The sequence below is a fragment of the Jatropha curcas genome, chromosome 3 (genome assembly GCF_041381405.1).
Source record: "Jatropha curcas cultivar XTBG-Jc1 chromosome 3, XTBG_Jcur_1.0, whole genome shotgun sequence".
In the NCBI taxonomy this organism is placed as follows: Eukaryota; Viridiplantae; Streptophyta; class Magnoliopsida; order Malpighiales; family Euphorbiaceae; genus Jatropha; species Jatropha curcas.
In genome coordinates, this window is record NC_143153.1 from 3,509,724 (window position 1) to 3,526,523 (window position 16,800).

Sequence of the window (16,800 nt, forward strand, 5' to 3'; positions counted from 1 at the left end):
ATGAAAATTAAAAATTAATTACGCACTATGATTAAAATTGAAAAAAAGATGTAACCGCAAGAACACATATAAAGTTGAAGATATTTTTATAATCTAAAATGATTAATTGTACCCTGTAATTAAAATAAAATGCAATTAAAATAACATGTGAAGTGCATTAATCATGGTATTTTTATCATAAAGGTCACTACTGAACTATTATTGCTATAGTTTTCGTACTCAGTGCAGTTTAAATTTTTTACAACTTCCAACAATTGCATAGCTCTTAAGAAAGAAATTAAAAAGTATTATAATATAAATTGATTAATTATTTTAGCGCGTAAAAATATTACGAATTTTGTATATTGTTGCAATATATTCTAATTCAATTATAATATTATTAGTCTCTCTAATCGCATTTCACGGTATATTTATCAAAAAATAAAAACTGGAATATAATTATAACAAATTCCAAAATTTAGAAATACTTTTTTTTTTTATTAATTAAATAGGAAACAAAATCCGCATGCGAATTAGAGACATTACACACTGATTACAAATACTACACGACTGAAAATAATCTTATTCCGTTTTACGATCTGATCATTAACATTAGTAGAACATTTAATAATGAAAGAGACGACAACGTTTGATCTTAAAAGGAAAAAATAAAATAAAACAAAACAAAAAACAGAATGGAACTGTTGTTCTATTGTCATTTCTACCTCTAAGATAAAAACATAGGACCAACAAACAGATAACTGTAACAACTGTTGGAGAAAGAAAAAAAAAAGAAAAAGAAAATAAAAGGGGACAAAAAGTCGTTTTTAACTGCAAAGAAGGCAGAGAGTAAAATGAATACCCAACCAAGATAAACAACTCATTTTGTTCCCGCTTTTTTTCTTGACTTTTATATCAGCAAAACAAAAGTTAAAGATAGCTCTTTTAGCGCCACTTTACTTGCTCATGCACAGTATAGCATGCCCAATGCCCAAACCAGCAATAACAACAACAGTGACCCTTCCTTCACTTTTTTTAGTATATTACAAATGGAGTTTTCAAGATTTTGATTTGGGCATATATAAGTTTGATAGATAGATAAATCAGAGGAAAAGGAAAAAAAAAAAAAAATGTGGAAGGAAAGATAAATTTAAGTATGACCCACCACAAAGGGTGAAAGGGAGGCCCATTGCTTTGGACAGTTGCAATCTATGGTTTTGAACATAACCTGTTCGAAAAAAATGGCCAAAGAACCTCACAAACAGCAACTTCTCCAACTGGGTCTCTGTCTCTTGCTCTTTCTCTCTCTTCCCTTCTTTCCTTTAACTCCACTTTCCTTCTCCTATACTCATTCTCTCTTTTTTCTTGCTCTGATTTTTTGTTCTTTGGGTTCTTTTTTCTCTTTGTTTTTCCTTACATGGATATGAACCACCATCAGCAGCAGCAGCAATTGTCTTTGGCCAAGAGTTCTAGGCAGAGATGCAATGAATGGTTTGTTTCTTTTTTCTTTTTTGATAAAAACTTCACTTTTCATGTTATGGCTCTATTTTTCTATTGGCACTCTGTTCTTTTGATTCTTGGTTTCATTGCTGTCTTGTGTAGTATTGGTTATGCCTTACTCTCGCTTTTAGTTACTGGTTTTGCATATATCTTTATCCATGTTTTTCTTTTTCATTTATTATATCTTCAATATGGCTTTCATGTATTTATTTACTTTTCATTTTTACTTCAATATATTTCAGCAATTTTAGATATTTATTTCTAATGCATTCTGTGTCCAGCACTTCCATTTCAAGATTTCTGATTCTCTTCATTTGTGGATCTGCTTGTTGTTCATGTCCATATTTGTTCCCTTTTGGAGCGTGATGCAACACACACACACACACACACACTTATGTACACTTTAATTTAATCTTTTGTTCTTTGACAGAATATTTCTATTCACTTCAGGTTGATTTTGCACGTTTATTGAAAGGCTATCTACTATGTTTCATAATAAGAATTTTATTTTTGTTTGCCATCAGATAATGGACGGTGTTAGTATGCAGCCGCTCTAATTTTGAACTTGAATGTTAACCTTCGAAATAGTTGCAAGTGTTCCTTTGTACTGATTGACAATTATTTTCTTGCAGGATTTTCCGGGATGTCCCCAGTGATATCACAATTGAAGTGAGCGGAGGGACATTTGCATTACATAAGGTCATTTTTAAAAATTTAATATCTGAATCGCTGAATTTCTTACTGGTTGATTACATGCTACTTGTAATGGATGAAACTTCTTTTGCATTGTTTTAATGGTGTAGAGGTAGAGAACACATAGAGATCTTAATTTTAGCACTGAAAACTGTAAGCAAAATAAGTTCTACAGGACTTAATTAGTGACTTTGTTGGGAAGACTCGATGAATAAATAGCTGGCATGAAAAACGGAATAAGAGTAGCATGTTTTTTTGGGATTTGTGGAGTCCATAACTTCCATTGCTAATTTTCTGGAAAATGTTTGGTGGATCAATCAGTTAATTTTTATTAACAACTAGGATAGAAGTTAATAACCTATATATACTCAGTTGAAGGTTAATCATTGACAGAGATTGTTTTTTTAGCAAATATTCCAAAAACTTCCGTACTTTTCTCCATTAATCATTTGGGAAGAATATGATAGCTTAGCTTCCCAAACCCACAGTCTTGGTTTTGTGATTACTGATCTCATAGAACTTTGGGTTGGTATTTTACTATTTTCTGATAAATCATTAAATCTTCTTTTCGTTATTGTGAGATCAAAAACTTTAAATCAATGATTTTCTTGATTTTGGCTTCTAAATATGCCACTTTTTTTTCTTCTCAAATTCTGGGCTATATTAACTGGATATGCTGATACTGCTGAGCACAACGGCTGTTTCTGTTCCTGTCATGGGAGATGCCAACCATCCCTTCTTCACAAGAACCAAAAGAAGCTCCACCCACATATCCTTTGATGAATGCGCTTGATTTGACAGCCAAGAGTTTAGGTGTTTGACCAGCCAACAAAAAAGCGTGCAGAGAAAAAGTGGAAAGGTTGATGACTTACAAGAAAGTTTGTGTGGCAAGAACCGATTCCTACTGATGTTACGGTTCCAAAAAACAGGGGAGAGAAAAACAAGAAAATCCATGAATCTTCTTCTTTTGGTCAACATGGCAAATAACATTTATTGCTAAGAAAAAAGATCATAAGCATCTGAATTCAGTACAAATGGCCTTAAAAGTTTTTCTTTCCTATTTATAATTGCCATTCAAAATTTATTTGCATTTATTTCTGTTACCCGCTCTGACTTAGGTAACTAATTCACCTTAAGAGTGTGCAACTCCTACTTGTATTTTTCCTCCTTAGTGCATATTATGAGATGTCCAGTTCATGGTTTTGACTAATAATCTAATCCGAAATGCAGTTCCCTCTTGTCTCCCGAAGTGGACGAATTCGAAAGTTGGTTGCAGAACATAGGGATGCTGATATCTCGAGGGTGGAGCTCCTTAATCTACCAGGAGGAGCAGAATCATTTGAATTGGCTGCTAAATTCTGTTATGGAATTAACTTTGAAATTACATCTGCAAATGTTGCTCAGCTATGTTGTGTTTCTGATTACCTTGAAATGACTGAGGAGTTCTCAAAGGACAATCTTGGTTCTCGTGCTGAAGAATATCTTGAGAGTATTGTTTGTAAGAACCTTGAAATGTGTGTTGAAGTCTTACAACAATGTGAGAACCTACTTCCTCTTGCTGATGAACTGAAAATAGTTAGCCGTTGCATAGATGCAATAGCTTCAAAGGCTTGTGCCGAGCAGATTGCCTCAAGCTTCTCGCGATTGGAGTATAGCAGCTCAGGGAGACTTCACATGAACAAGCAAGCCAAATGTGAGGGAGACTGGTGGATTGAAGATCTCTCTATTCTCCGGATTGACCTATACCAAAAAGTCATGACAGCCATGAAATGCCGTGGGGTCCGTCCCGAGAGTATTGGAGCATCGCTTGTGAACTATGCTCAGAAGGAATTGACAAAGAAATCCAGTTTATGGAATCCATCTAGCCAGACAAAAGTTGATCTTGTTTCTACAGGGCATGAAAGACTTGTGGTTGAGACAATCGTTAGTCTTTTGCCAGTTGAGAAACTTGCAGTTCCAATTAGTTTCCTCTTTGGTCTTCTGCGAAGTGCAGTAATGCTTGATTGTACAATTGCATGTAGACTTGATCTAGAGAGGCGAATTGGTTCGCAATTAGATATTGCAACTATTGATGATCTTCTGATCCCATCGTTCCGGCATGCAGGTGATACCTTATTTGATGTTGACACAGTTCATAGGATCCTGGTAAATTTCTCACAGCAAGATGATAGTGAAGATGATATGGAAGATGCTTCTGTTTTTGAATATGATAGTCCTCATTCACCTTCTCAAACTTCATTGTTTAAAGTATCGAAGTTAGTGGACAATTACCTTGCAGAAATTGCACCTGATGCAAACCTCAAGCTTTCCAAGTTCATGGTCATTGCAGAAACTTTACCAACACATGCACGAACCATACATGATGGACTGTATCGAGCAATTGATATTTACCTAAAGGTATGTCTTTCTGATACTGGAAAGAATATATTAGGTAATATTTGATTTTACATTAAAAAGGAGTCTGTGGCATCACAGGGTGCTTTAACAATATGGGTAAGAACTTCACCTGTATGCCTGTCGTTGTGTCTTTAATTTTATTTTTTTTTCAATTCTCCATCTCTGATTCTTTTTCAACCATATATCCAGGCTCATCAGTGTCTATCAGATTCTGACAGGAAGAAGCTCTGCAAACTGATTGATTTCCAAAAGCTCTCACAAGAAGCTGGTGCTCATGCTGCACAGAATGAACGCCTCCCCCTCCAGGCTATCGTTCAAGTGCTTTATTTTGAACAAATAAGGCTCAGAAATGCATTATGCTGCTCTTATGGTGAAGAAGACCATAAACCAATGCACCAGTCATGGCGGATCAGCAGTGGTGCACTCAGTGCGGCAATGTCTCCACGTGACAACTATGCATCATTGAGGCGAGAAAATCGAGAGTTGAAACTTGAGTTAGCTCGATTAAGGATGAGATTAAATGATCTAGAAAAAGAACATGTTTGTATGAAGAGAGACATGCAAAAGTCTCATTCTCGAAAATTCATGAGCTCTTTCTCGAAGAAAATTGGTAAGCTGAGTTTCTTTGGGCATAGTTCTTCTAGAGGATCAAGTTCTCCCTCAAAGAATTCTCATAGAACAGATTCTAGAGTGATCGAGAGAACATGTGCCAGCACGGACTAGGCAACTGAAGTTGCCTGGATTCTTTTTTCTGCATTTCTTAAGTAACTGCGAGTCATGATGTTGTTAACCTATTTATTTGGCTCCTATAAATGTTCCTTTTTGTCCACCTTGTATATGATTTACAATGCCTTTTGTTTTCTTTTTTTTGGCAAAAATAGAGTTTCTCGTTTGCAAGTCACGGTTTTTGGAGAGTAACAGCTCTGATAGAATTTGAAATGACTTGTGTAAGAATTTGTTTGAAATATTGTACATACGCAGGAGTTGTTAGCATAAATTTTGTAGAAAATGCGCAAAAAAGTTATAGATAATTATATCCCTTCTGATATATAGATCAGTTTATAGCTAACAAGAAATTCTGTGTTCGGCCACTGATTCTGTCCATGAATGTGCATGAACTGGTTTGCCATTTCTTCTCTCCAAGTACTTCAAGTCCATTTTCTAAATAACTCATATAATATGTAGCACATTTTATCTCCTAATCTGGGATGATCTTAGAATGCTTGTACACTGATTTAATGGATCATCCTCCTCATTCAGCTTTGATTTTATTCTCTTTTATCCCCATATTATTTTGATATTTACCAATCAAGCTCCTGTTATGAATTAATCTCAAATAATTTCACAATAACCTAGATCGTGCAAACCACTAGATTCAACAAAATAGATTGAATAAGAAAAGGTTGCGTACCTGACATCGTTGTTCGTCGATCTTGATGTGTAGAATCAGGTTTGCAGCCTTCCAGAGAATTGAAGAATCGATTTAGCGGAAGCAGTACGAAAGGAACGTAAATCTGAATCGTATTCAACTCCTCTGGGGACCACGACCTTTATATACCTGTAGGAGTAGTACAATTCCTATTTCGGTCCTTTAACGAAATAGAAATTATATAATGGTCTCTACACTTAATATCTATAATCAGTTGATACCTCAATAGTCAATTATTCACAATCAAGACTACATTTGAAATTGACTTTACAATTAGACTGCTGTACGTATTTATTTTACATATTAAGCCCATAATAGAAAATTAAATCCAACAATCTCCCACTTGGGCGAACATATGTTAAATAAAATACATACACCAAAATGAGCTCAACAAACGCAGTCATACAAGGTATCCAAAAACAATCTCGTCCATTAGTTATATTGATAAAGAGCTGAAGAAACATTCGCCATAGATCTCATGACTAAGTTCATCATCAACTACATTACCAATATCCCTAAATGACATAGATTCATTATAGAAGTGTAGCATGAAAACTACATGCAATGTGATCATCATGTCTGTTTCCAACTGGTCACCAACAAAAGTGAGATCAAGCAAAACAATAATAATAACACAGAGTGTAACCATCAACCAAAATGAGTACTCAACAAAATTTCATAATAAAATATATCCAAAACAAAATAGAGCATTCAAAAAACATAATGTATGCATAAAGAGCAAACTCCCACTAAAACTAGACAGTCTCAAACAAAACGATACCCATATGAGCGGTGTGCTCATGGAAAACTTTCGGTATCACTGCCTTTGTAAGCGGATCCGCAATCATAGAGTTTGTTCCAATATGCTCTAAGGATATCTGTCCACTCTGTACCCTCTCCTTCACAGCCAAGAACTTAATCTCAATGTGTTTTGATCGAGAAGAGCTCCTGTTGTTGTTGGAGAATAAAACGGCTGACCTGCTGTCACAATACAACTTCAGTGGTCTTTCTATTCCACCTACTACACGTAGCCCAGTGACAAGGTTTCTCAGCCAAATAGCTTGATTGGATACCTCATAAGATGCTACAAATTCAGCTTCTATGGTGGAGGTTGCTACTAGAGTTTGTTTCACACTCTTCCAAGAACTAGCACCGCCAGCCAATAGAAAAACGTAGCCTGATGTGGATTTTCTACTGTCTTGGCATCCAGCGAAATCAGAATCAGTATACCCAATGATCTCAAGCTGATCTGATCTCCTATATGTGAGCATATGTCCCTTAGTCCTCTGAATATATCTCATGACTCTTTTGGCTGCTTTCCAATGATCCATTCCTGGATTGCTGAGATATCTACCTAACATGCCAACTATAAAAGAAATGTCTGGACGAGTACAAACTTGAACATACATAAGACTTCCTACAGCTGACGCATAAGGAACCTTTTGCATTTCCTGAATTTCAAGTTCACTCTTTGGACATTGTTGATTACTAAATTTATCACCTTTTGCAATAGGGGTATCCAATGGTCTAGAATTCTGCATACTAAATCTCTTGAGCATTTTATCAATATAGCTCTTTTGTGATAATCCAAGAATATCTCGAGAACGGTCTCGATGTATCTGAATCCCTGACATCAGAGAAAATAAACAAATAGATAAGTATAAGCTCACAATCCACAAATGAAACAATTCACATAAGTAGAGATCAAAAATGGAAATAAGATACAGACACAACATTAATATTCTCATATTTGGATGTAAAACATTAACTTGTAATTAGTATCTCAACGCAGCAATCAAATATTGATAACATAGTCCCGACAAATAATAAATCTTCCTTTGGGCCGATATATTATTGTCATGGAAAATAATCAAACAGTTATCACATACTTATTGCCAAACATGTATTCAAAACTCAGCCAGTTAGCAACCTTCCTTTGGGCCGATTAACTATCCGCAACGAATTTTAATACACCTGTCTAATATTCTAAAATAAATCAATTCAAGCAATAGAGGCACTTTGGTGACTTATTGATCAAATCAATTTATTTTAACAAATATCAAACACAATAGGGACTTAATCACTCCAAAATTTAATCTCAAGTCGACAAATCAAATCATCTAATTGTAATTAAAACAAAACAATTGCAATTAAATGAATTGATTGTCTAAATATTTAATAATCTAAAATTATTTAGCCCAAAAAAAAAATTATAATCTAGTCTTTAAGTCACTAAATTAGAGACTAAGTTATAAAATAGGACTAAATAAATTTGAATAAATAAAGTTCGGGGCCTAATTTAATTAAATATATGTCCATGGGTCTAGACGAAAGAAAACAGAAAATTAGGGGCCTAATCTGAAGTTACAGAAAATTAGGGGCCTAATCTGAAGTTACAGAAACTTAGGGGCCTAATCTGAAGTTACAGAAAATTAAGGGTCTAATCTATAGTTACAGAAACTTAAAGGCCTAATCTGAAGTTATAGAAACTTAGGGGCCTAATCTGAAGTTACAGAAACTTAGAGGCCTAATACGAAATGTTTCAGGGATCTAACCGTAATTTTTCATCCCTAACCTTAAAACCAAAAACGATAAGAGACAAGCTCTCCTTTCCGCCGACTCTCTCAAAGAAACCAGGAACTGTTTTTTTTTTTTTTTTTTAATTTCTAAACAAGATCCAGCTAGCAAAAAAAAAAAAAAAAGAATATATATATATATATACACGAAACGAACAATTAATCGTCTTGGCGTTAGTTCAAGAACAGTGAGAAATTTTTTTTTTTTTTTTTTTAAAACAAAACCCTCAATCCGTAAACAGTAGGGTAAACAAAAAAAAAAACATACGAAAATCAATCTAAAATCTAGCAATTATGCACAAGGCTCTGATACCACTTGTTATGAATTAATCTCAAATAATTCCACAATAATCTAGATCGTGCAAACCACTAGATTCAACAAAATAGATTAAATAAGAAAAGGTTGCGTACCTGACATCGTTGTTCGTCGATCTTGATGTGTAGAATTAGGTTTGCAGCCTTCCAGAGAATTGAAGAATCGATTTAGCGGAAGCAGTACGAAAGGAACGTAAAACTGAATCGTATTCAAGGGACCACGACCTTTATATACCTGTAGGGTTAGTACAATTCCTATTTCGGTCCTTTAATGAAATAGAAATTATATAATGGTCTCTACACTTAATATCTATAATCAGTTGATACCTCAATAGTCAATTATTCACAATCAAGACCACATTTGAAATTGACTTTACAATTAGACTGCTGTACGTATTTATTTCACATATTAAGCCCACAATAGAAAATTAAATCCAACAGCTCCGGCATGACCAGTAATAGTTTTTCAGTAGTAGTAAGTAAGAATTCTGGAGATTTTTTTATTTTTTATTTTTTTGTTTCAGGGAGTACATGGCAGCAAAAGATTCAGAAAAGAAAAAAGTTTATCCCCTTTTTCTTTTCTTTTAGAGCTTTAGAGATCTGAGGGGAGAGAATTTGAAGAAAAAGGCTAAATGTTAACTTTAGTTCGATGATGCGTAGAATGTGAAAGAAGAACAGGATAAATAATGCTGCCAGTGTTAAAATTTCAGTAAAAGTCACATTGTTCTGAAACATACAACCGAATGCCCTGTTCAAACTTTGTTTCCTAAAATCAACCTCTTGTAAAATTCCTCCTAAAATCAACCTCTTGTAAAATTTCTCCATCCCCCAAATTTTCTGTATCTAGAAAATTAATAAAGCATATGGTTTTGAATATGGCAAACCATTACACTTATGTCTGGAGAATTCTTTTGCACAACATTTGCAGCAGAAACTTTCTATGTCAATTTACATAATTACTGGACAAAAGAACCAACGGATGCAAGAACAAACATATTTACCATAAATTTCTTAGTATAATACTTGGAAGATCTGGAAACATTAGGCTACATAGGAACAAGGCTCGTAGAATGAACAAAAAAATCTGCAAAACTGCAGGAATTGCCTGCAAATTCTTCTCTTTGGTACACCTTGACTCTTCTCTGCTGCTCTTCTTCTTTGGTTGGCAAGAGAAAAGAAACCTTTTTAAGCAACTTAACATCACTGTCTGGTTTCCTTAAGCAAGATTTGAACATAGCAACCTCTTTGCCATGATTAAACTCTAAGTCACCGTCATTTCTGTCACAATCTGCCGTCATATTGTCTGTACAAATGTCATTATCCTTGTGTTGATAGGAATATCTAATCTTAGTTCTTGAATCCTCATACACTTCCTCTTCAAGTCTAAAGTTTGCGTTTTTGGGCTTGATCGTAACTTCAGGCCAAGAACTGACTTTGTTTTGTTTTCTGGTTCTTGAGTTGAGATCTTGATCTAAGGAAGGCATCCAAATACAGGATTTAATAGTTGGTGATTGATTAAGCTTTTCTCGATGATGACGATCTAGGTGTTTTGGTGTTGAACCAGCATGTGACTTAACTGGTGATGAGGAATTTTGAACTTGTTTGTTTTTAACATGATGTTTTGAAATCTGACTTTTTTCTTGTGATTGTTGCTGGGACTCCCTCTGAGCTTTCACCAAATTATAGATAGTGCGATTAGGAACAATAAAGAAAACCCTTCCTAAATTTAAGACAGACTCAGGCTTAACAACAATCCAAGGATACTTAAACACATCTGGCCGGGTTACAGAATGCCTTGGATACTTCTGCAGAACTTCAGCTGCAGTTATAGGCTTTGTGTGAATCTCCACATGCCTACCTGGATGCACTAGTTTTAGCACACCTTCTTCTCCACTTACACTTCCCATTTATTGCTTCTCTCTCTTTCTTCTTCTTTCTTTCTTTTTCGGCTAGTGGGCTGATACTGAAAAATGCAGAGGAAGAGGGAATACAATTCAGCCTCTTTTTGACTGATATACAGAAACCCACCTCACATTGTGACAGAAATGGCGATGATACTAAAGAAGAGTCTTTGGATGATAGAAATTTTCTTAGGCGGATTCTGTCTTTCTCATTGTTGCATATGTACTGATTATCGATAATCTCTAGCTTCAGCCGTAGAATCTTGTTCTTATTGCTCAAATGTTATCTTATAGCAGATACTGGAATATGGCCCTAGTCTTGTTCTTATCTTCATGTTATAGCACGCAGAAATATTTTTATTGTTTTCAGAGTCTCTACAGTCTAAGACTAATCAGAAGATAGAGCTAAAGTTCAAATACTAATGCCAAAACATGAAAGAGTTATGTAATTGAACCAGAAATATTTTTGAATTTCTTGTAAGCCAAAACAGAAAACCAAACATGACAAAAAAAAAATTTGAACCATTGCTTTACAATTGCAAATGATATTCAAATTATTAAAAGAAAATCATATTTATCTATAAATTAGAGGAATATATTCAATTCAAAGAAGCCTCCAGTGAGCTGTTACCCAGGTTGATATCAACTATATTAACTTGCCTAGATGGTATTTATAGACCCATGTGTAAATGAAACTAATGAAAATTAAGTTATTATTAAAATAAGGATATTTCTAACCATACATTGATAAAAATAAAACGCGGGAACAATATTTAAAATCTCTGTTTTCATTAGTTTAGTTCGTAAACAAATCTATGATCCAATCTAAATAATATAATCTGATCCAAAACATGAGTATAAGTCTATAAGAATATATTTTAAATTTTAAAAAATAAAAATAATAAAAAAAAAGAGCTTAGACAAGAATCATCTCTCGTCTAAGCATCAAAATCATCTATGATATTTTCCATCAAGTAGTATCAGAAGCTTCTATGTTCTTTCCATTTTACTAAAAATCATCTACGATATACTTCCTACTAGATGACAGTTGTCTTCTTACATTACGTTTTAGATTTTTACGGATTACAAAGTTTTTTCATGTGAAAACTCAAGGAGTAGAATGTTGTTTCAAAAAAAAAAAAAGAAAAGGAGCTGAAGGATTGGAGTATAGTGAAATTAAAAAAAGTCAATGACCATTTAATTTATAAAAGGGAAAGACCTAAAAATCTGGATAAATATAATTTATTAAAAAATAATTTATAATAAATTATAAATATAAAATAAAAACAAAACGTTTCTATTTGAACATAATTAATTAAATTCATAGCATTAGCATCATCCTTGAAAATCATAATTTATTTAGAGATTTTTTCTTAATAAAAAGCATTGTACATTAATAATTTGTAAGTCAACATTTTACAAATTGTAAATCATAAGATATGGTTTTTCCTTCCTTATTTATCTTTTAATTTTATATTTTAAGTGTAAATAATATATAATATATATTTAAGACAATAATTTAAAACTTTTATTAATGAATTTATCTAAACGTCTCAAAATATCCTAGAGACATCAAGTATCCGAAATTATGAAATTAAAAGAATAATAAGACAATTTTTAATCAATTGACTCTTTGTCTGGAAGAACATGAGTACACAATGCAAGTTTTGTTTAACAGAAACTAGACATTGGCACATTATTCTTGGATTCTTCTTTATTTTTTAATCGCTGTCTGTAATATATACTAGCAGACAATTATATGACCATCACAAATAAAAATTCATGCCAATGAGAGACACTCTTTCTAGGAGATGAGCAGATTGTTCTCAGAGTCGTGTTTTCAAAATCAATCAATGTTTTCCAATGGCATAAGAAATAAAAGAAGAAAATGTGAAATTTTACAACCACATATTCATCACAACCCAGATGTCCTCAGATCCCCAAAGGTACAAGGATAACTAACACAACTTATTTTGATCATCTTTTTGATTCATGGTTCTTGTTTCAGTTCTTATGCTTCAGCTGATTTAGTATAGAAGCGGATACCAACAGCCAAGCCCAAGATTAGCAGGGGAACTACAATTTGGAGGAGCTTGATGATGAACTCTGGTGTCTTGTCTTGGTTGTAGTGAGGTTGCTTCGGTGGAGTATATGCCTTCCTAGCAGGAATTGTCGACGAATCAATCTCACCAACATAGAATTCGTCCATCATTGCCCTTGCACTGCTGCTGTGCCCAACATCCTCAAAATCATCGGTTGCATCCTTCCCTATAAACCAAACACTTATCCGATGTATTTACAAATGTGTTTTCATGATTCTTTTAAAAATAAGGAACACATAGCAAGTAACATTTCTTCATACCTGTGGCGGAAAGCAAAACCTCATCGCCACCAGGGTGGTCCTCCAAGAATTTTGTTACATCATATACCTGGTCCAAGAAAATGAATTTTGATACTCTACTATGTCTCAGTGCGGCGTGCCAAATCAGAATTGTATTTTCACTTTGCTCAATGAAGAATTCTGACTTCATTTGGCTACAGTTCATGCATCATAGTGTGCTATATATCTCAAAAGCATTTACTGAAGTCCTAAGTACATGATCGTTTGGTGTAGTATGATTAGTGAATGATCAGAGTCAGTTCAACTCTTCCTTTTACATTTAAGTACCCGGGTGAATTAGGATATATGGGCATGACATTTTTAAAATTCAAAATACTGGAAAAAAATATGTGAAGTTCAGGAAATTTGGCAAGACTATCACACAACCATATCAGAACTTTGTGCCTAAGTCCAAGTAACATAATGAATACCTATATTGAGGCAGGATATATTTGCTAAATCACTTGTTACTAACTTTTCCGAGAGAAGAACTGTTCAATATATTAAATCTAACATGTAATCTCGGGAAACAATTCCACAAGTGGAACAAACAAACGCTCATAGCTCAGAATTAACAATAAGCATCCACAGAGGAAAAATTTCACCTCATTAGATATTTCAGGGTCCCCACCTGATCAACATGAGCACATAACACGACACGCTGACTGTCTGATAAAAGGCCTTAAAAGAAATATTCATTCTTGGAATTTATAATAAGAACCCCCAAAATTCAACTTCATAAATCTTGAGAATAAATTCAGTCCTTGTTGCATGTGACATACTGATGACTGGAAAATAACTCAAGTAAGAAATCATTCTTATGTTTGTGACTAAGCAACCATAAACACCCACCATCGAACACCAATTGAAATACAAACAATCATGCCATTCATGTTGACCATATGACCATAATGTTAAGCATTTTAGATATCACTTCTAAGCTATAGGAGTCAAAGGCATACACCTACCAATACACTTAGAATCATACATGAAATGTTATATGACACAATTTATGAACAGATGGTTCTGAATTTGATAAGTTATCAGCATATGGTTGGGAACAAAAGTAATTATCTACCACGCCCATTGGAAGTTATTGACCAACGAGTATGAAAAAACATAAAGATCTAAACTTATCCTGATTCATAAATATCTGCAGCTTACCACATTCATCTTCAGGTTGTAGCAATAAATAATAGAACATGAAGCTCAGAATTCTGGACATAACTTAATGCAGCAGAGGAACAATTTCATTTTCCAATGAAAAATAAACAGACCTGTCCTTGATATGGCTTTGGCCATCTAAAATGATGATTCTGAATTTTATTCCTCTAGCAAACGAAAGTAATAAAGGGTAAATCTTATTCAAGAAACACCAGTATATTTAAATTACATTGACAACTCCTGTGCATTGAACAATTACATAAACCTCCCATAAAATGAATTTTGTTATGAATATAGTCCAAATGTATACTATTACTATTACAAAATAGTGACATAACATTGATAATACAATATATGATAGTGCTTACAGAATTCATTAGAAGGCAGAATTGATGTGCTTATTCAAAACAAGGGAGTATTATCTATGATTAGAGGTTCATTATATTGATCATCCTCAAACAATAAATTATTGATCCCAAATTCTACATGCAAGGCAGACATGCAAGTAAAAGCCTTTTCAAAATTGTCATGATCAAACCAGCAAAAATAATATATAAACAAGAAACAACAAAATTGTCAATCTAAACCAAACATGGTTCAACAAAAAATTCTTGCACCCAGAAAATATCACACCCAAAAATTTTCCCAGATCCAGAAAGCAGGATTGTATCAAATATAATATCAAAGACAAGAACAAAAATAAAAAAACCCATCAACCAAGAAAAAGGGATATGAAAAAAATTGGATCAGGAAACAAGGCATGCTTACCTTCCCCTCAATGACAAGCCAACAATCTTTGGCGTTGTTGTGCTCAGAAACCTCAGATAAAGTAAAGAACTTTCCTTGACCACCCATTTCACTCTTGCCTTCTTTTGGTTTTGAGAAAGAAAAGAAGAGCTTTTTAGCCTTCTTGGATGAAACAAAGATCGGTGGGCTTCTCTCGCCAGAACCTGAGCTTGAATACAGCAACAAAAGGAGAGACAGAGGGGGAAAGGAGGGGTTGGTAAGGTCAATATGGAACTTGCTCAATATTGAAAGTAGAACAGTTGGTAAGTGGGTGAGATGAGTCTTTTCAACAACCACCTTGGGTTCTTTGGTGATTTGTGTTTTTAGTTTTACTCCTTAGGTTTTAATGTATTTCACTTTTTGACCCCCATTCCATTTCCCTGTGTCCTTGTCCTAATATTTTATTGAAAAAGCTGTTTATTTGTGCGGTTGAAGTTCAACAGATACTCTTTTCAGTTCTCAGATTAATCTAATCTTCATTTTAGTCCATAAGTTTCTATTTTTTTTGCAATTTTACCTTCAAAATGACTACCTATTGATACTTTTAGCATATAGAAGTACATATAAAATTACATCTAAACTACCTGGATAAGACTCTAATTGTATTATAATTACTATAAGATTGAATTGATCGAACCATTGAGCAATTTAAGAAAAAATATGTATGTATTATAATGTAAGTTTCTTAATAAACTTTTCCCTAATATGTTTTGAAGAGAAAAAAAAAAAAAAAAAAAAAACCCTAATTGGAAATATGTAACAAAATCTCTTTCACTTAATCATAATAATTTCTTTCTTTTAAAGTTCTCTTATGTACCAAAACAGGAAAATGACATTATAATATGTTCTTTCTTTTTATTCTTTTATTACAATTAAAATATGTGAAATTTCTAAAAATCTTGAGCTTTTACTTTTATATTGTTTTTTGAACATTTTTCTGATTGTTTCACATGTTTATAAGAGTATAGTACAATCACATATGTTTTAATTAATTTTAAAAAATTATTAAAAAATATTTATTTTTATAATAAAATATTTTATTTTGTCTTATTTAACCTATAATGCATTTAAAAAAAGAAACTCTTACAATCAATTAAAATTCCCAACAGTGTCGAAAAATAAGTGTCCCCCTTTCAACATGACGTTACCAACTATTAAGTATCAACCAACAAAACTTTTCAAGCATTGGTTTTATTTTAATTTACGAAAATTAAATTGAATATGAATGAGGGGTACGTGGGTCAACCAATTCAACTACCCTAAGGCCTAAGCCGCAAAAGGTACAATCTTTCTTTTATTTACATTTAATTTGGGCCAAACCAAATTCAAATCAGCCTAGAACTAATTAGAAGACCCTAGAAAATCAGAAATTACTATTTGGTCCCATTTCTCTCTCTTCTTTCCCCGCTTCAGCGACAGCAACTCCCCCTCCCTCCCCGTCGATTTCCGATCGCCTGAGCTCAGTGCGACCAGTAGAACCTCCTTCTCGCCACCGGTCTTAGTATGCCGCTCTGTCCTCTCCACTTCTAGTCTACATAGCGCAAAAACGAGGAAGGTATTGAGCTGCGATTTCCGATCGAGACAGTCACCTCCTTCTCATTCTTCTGGTTTTTCCGACGAATCCAGTCAATAGCCGGCCAAACCACCTCTCATCCCGTCTCCAGCACCTCACCGTCCACC

General features: G+C 33.8%; 2 protein-coding genes across 3 annotated transcripts; one reads left to right on the forward strand and one right to left on the reverse strand.

Annotated features, from left to right (window-relative positions):
- Window positions 1–925: 925 nt before the first annotated feature.
- On the forward strand, window positions 926–5,398 carry LOC105644397 (Phototropic-responsive NPH3 family protein). Of its 2 annotated transcripts, XM_012229722.4 has the most exons (4): window positions 926–1,470; window positions 2,112–2,178; window positions 3,403–4,569; window positions 4,759–5,398. In XM_012229722.4, exons 1-4 carry the CDS (start codon window positions 1,397–1,399, stop codon window positions 5,290–5,292), a joined length of 1,842 nt encoding a protein of 613 aa, XP_012085112.1. In that variant the 5' UTR covers window positions 926–1,396; the 3' UTR covers window positions 5,293–5,398. The 2 variants fall into 2 exon arrangements, with proteins under 2 accessions (XP_012085112.1, XP_020539221.1); XM_020683562.3 differs by lacking the exons at window positions 926–1,470; window positions 2,112–2,178 and adding an exon at window positions 2,186–3,031.
- Window positions 5,399–12,627: 7,229 nt separating this feature from the next.
- LOC105644396 (cytochrome b5) lies at window positions 12,628–15,393 on the reverse strand. Its single transcript, XM_012229721.4, has 3 exons — window positions 15,103–15,393; window positions 13,153–13,219; window positions 12,628–13,058 (listed from the first exon to the last, which is right to left on the reverse strand). The coding sequence occupies exons 1-3, from the start codon at window positions 15,187–15,189 to the stop codon at window positions 12,802–12,804; spliced, it is 411 nt and encodes a 136-aa protein (XP_012085111.1). The 5' UTR covers window positions 15,190–15,393; the 3' UTR covers window positions 12,628–12,801.
- Window positions 15,394–16,800: the final 1,407 nt, after the last annotated feature.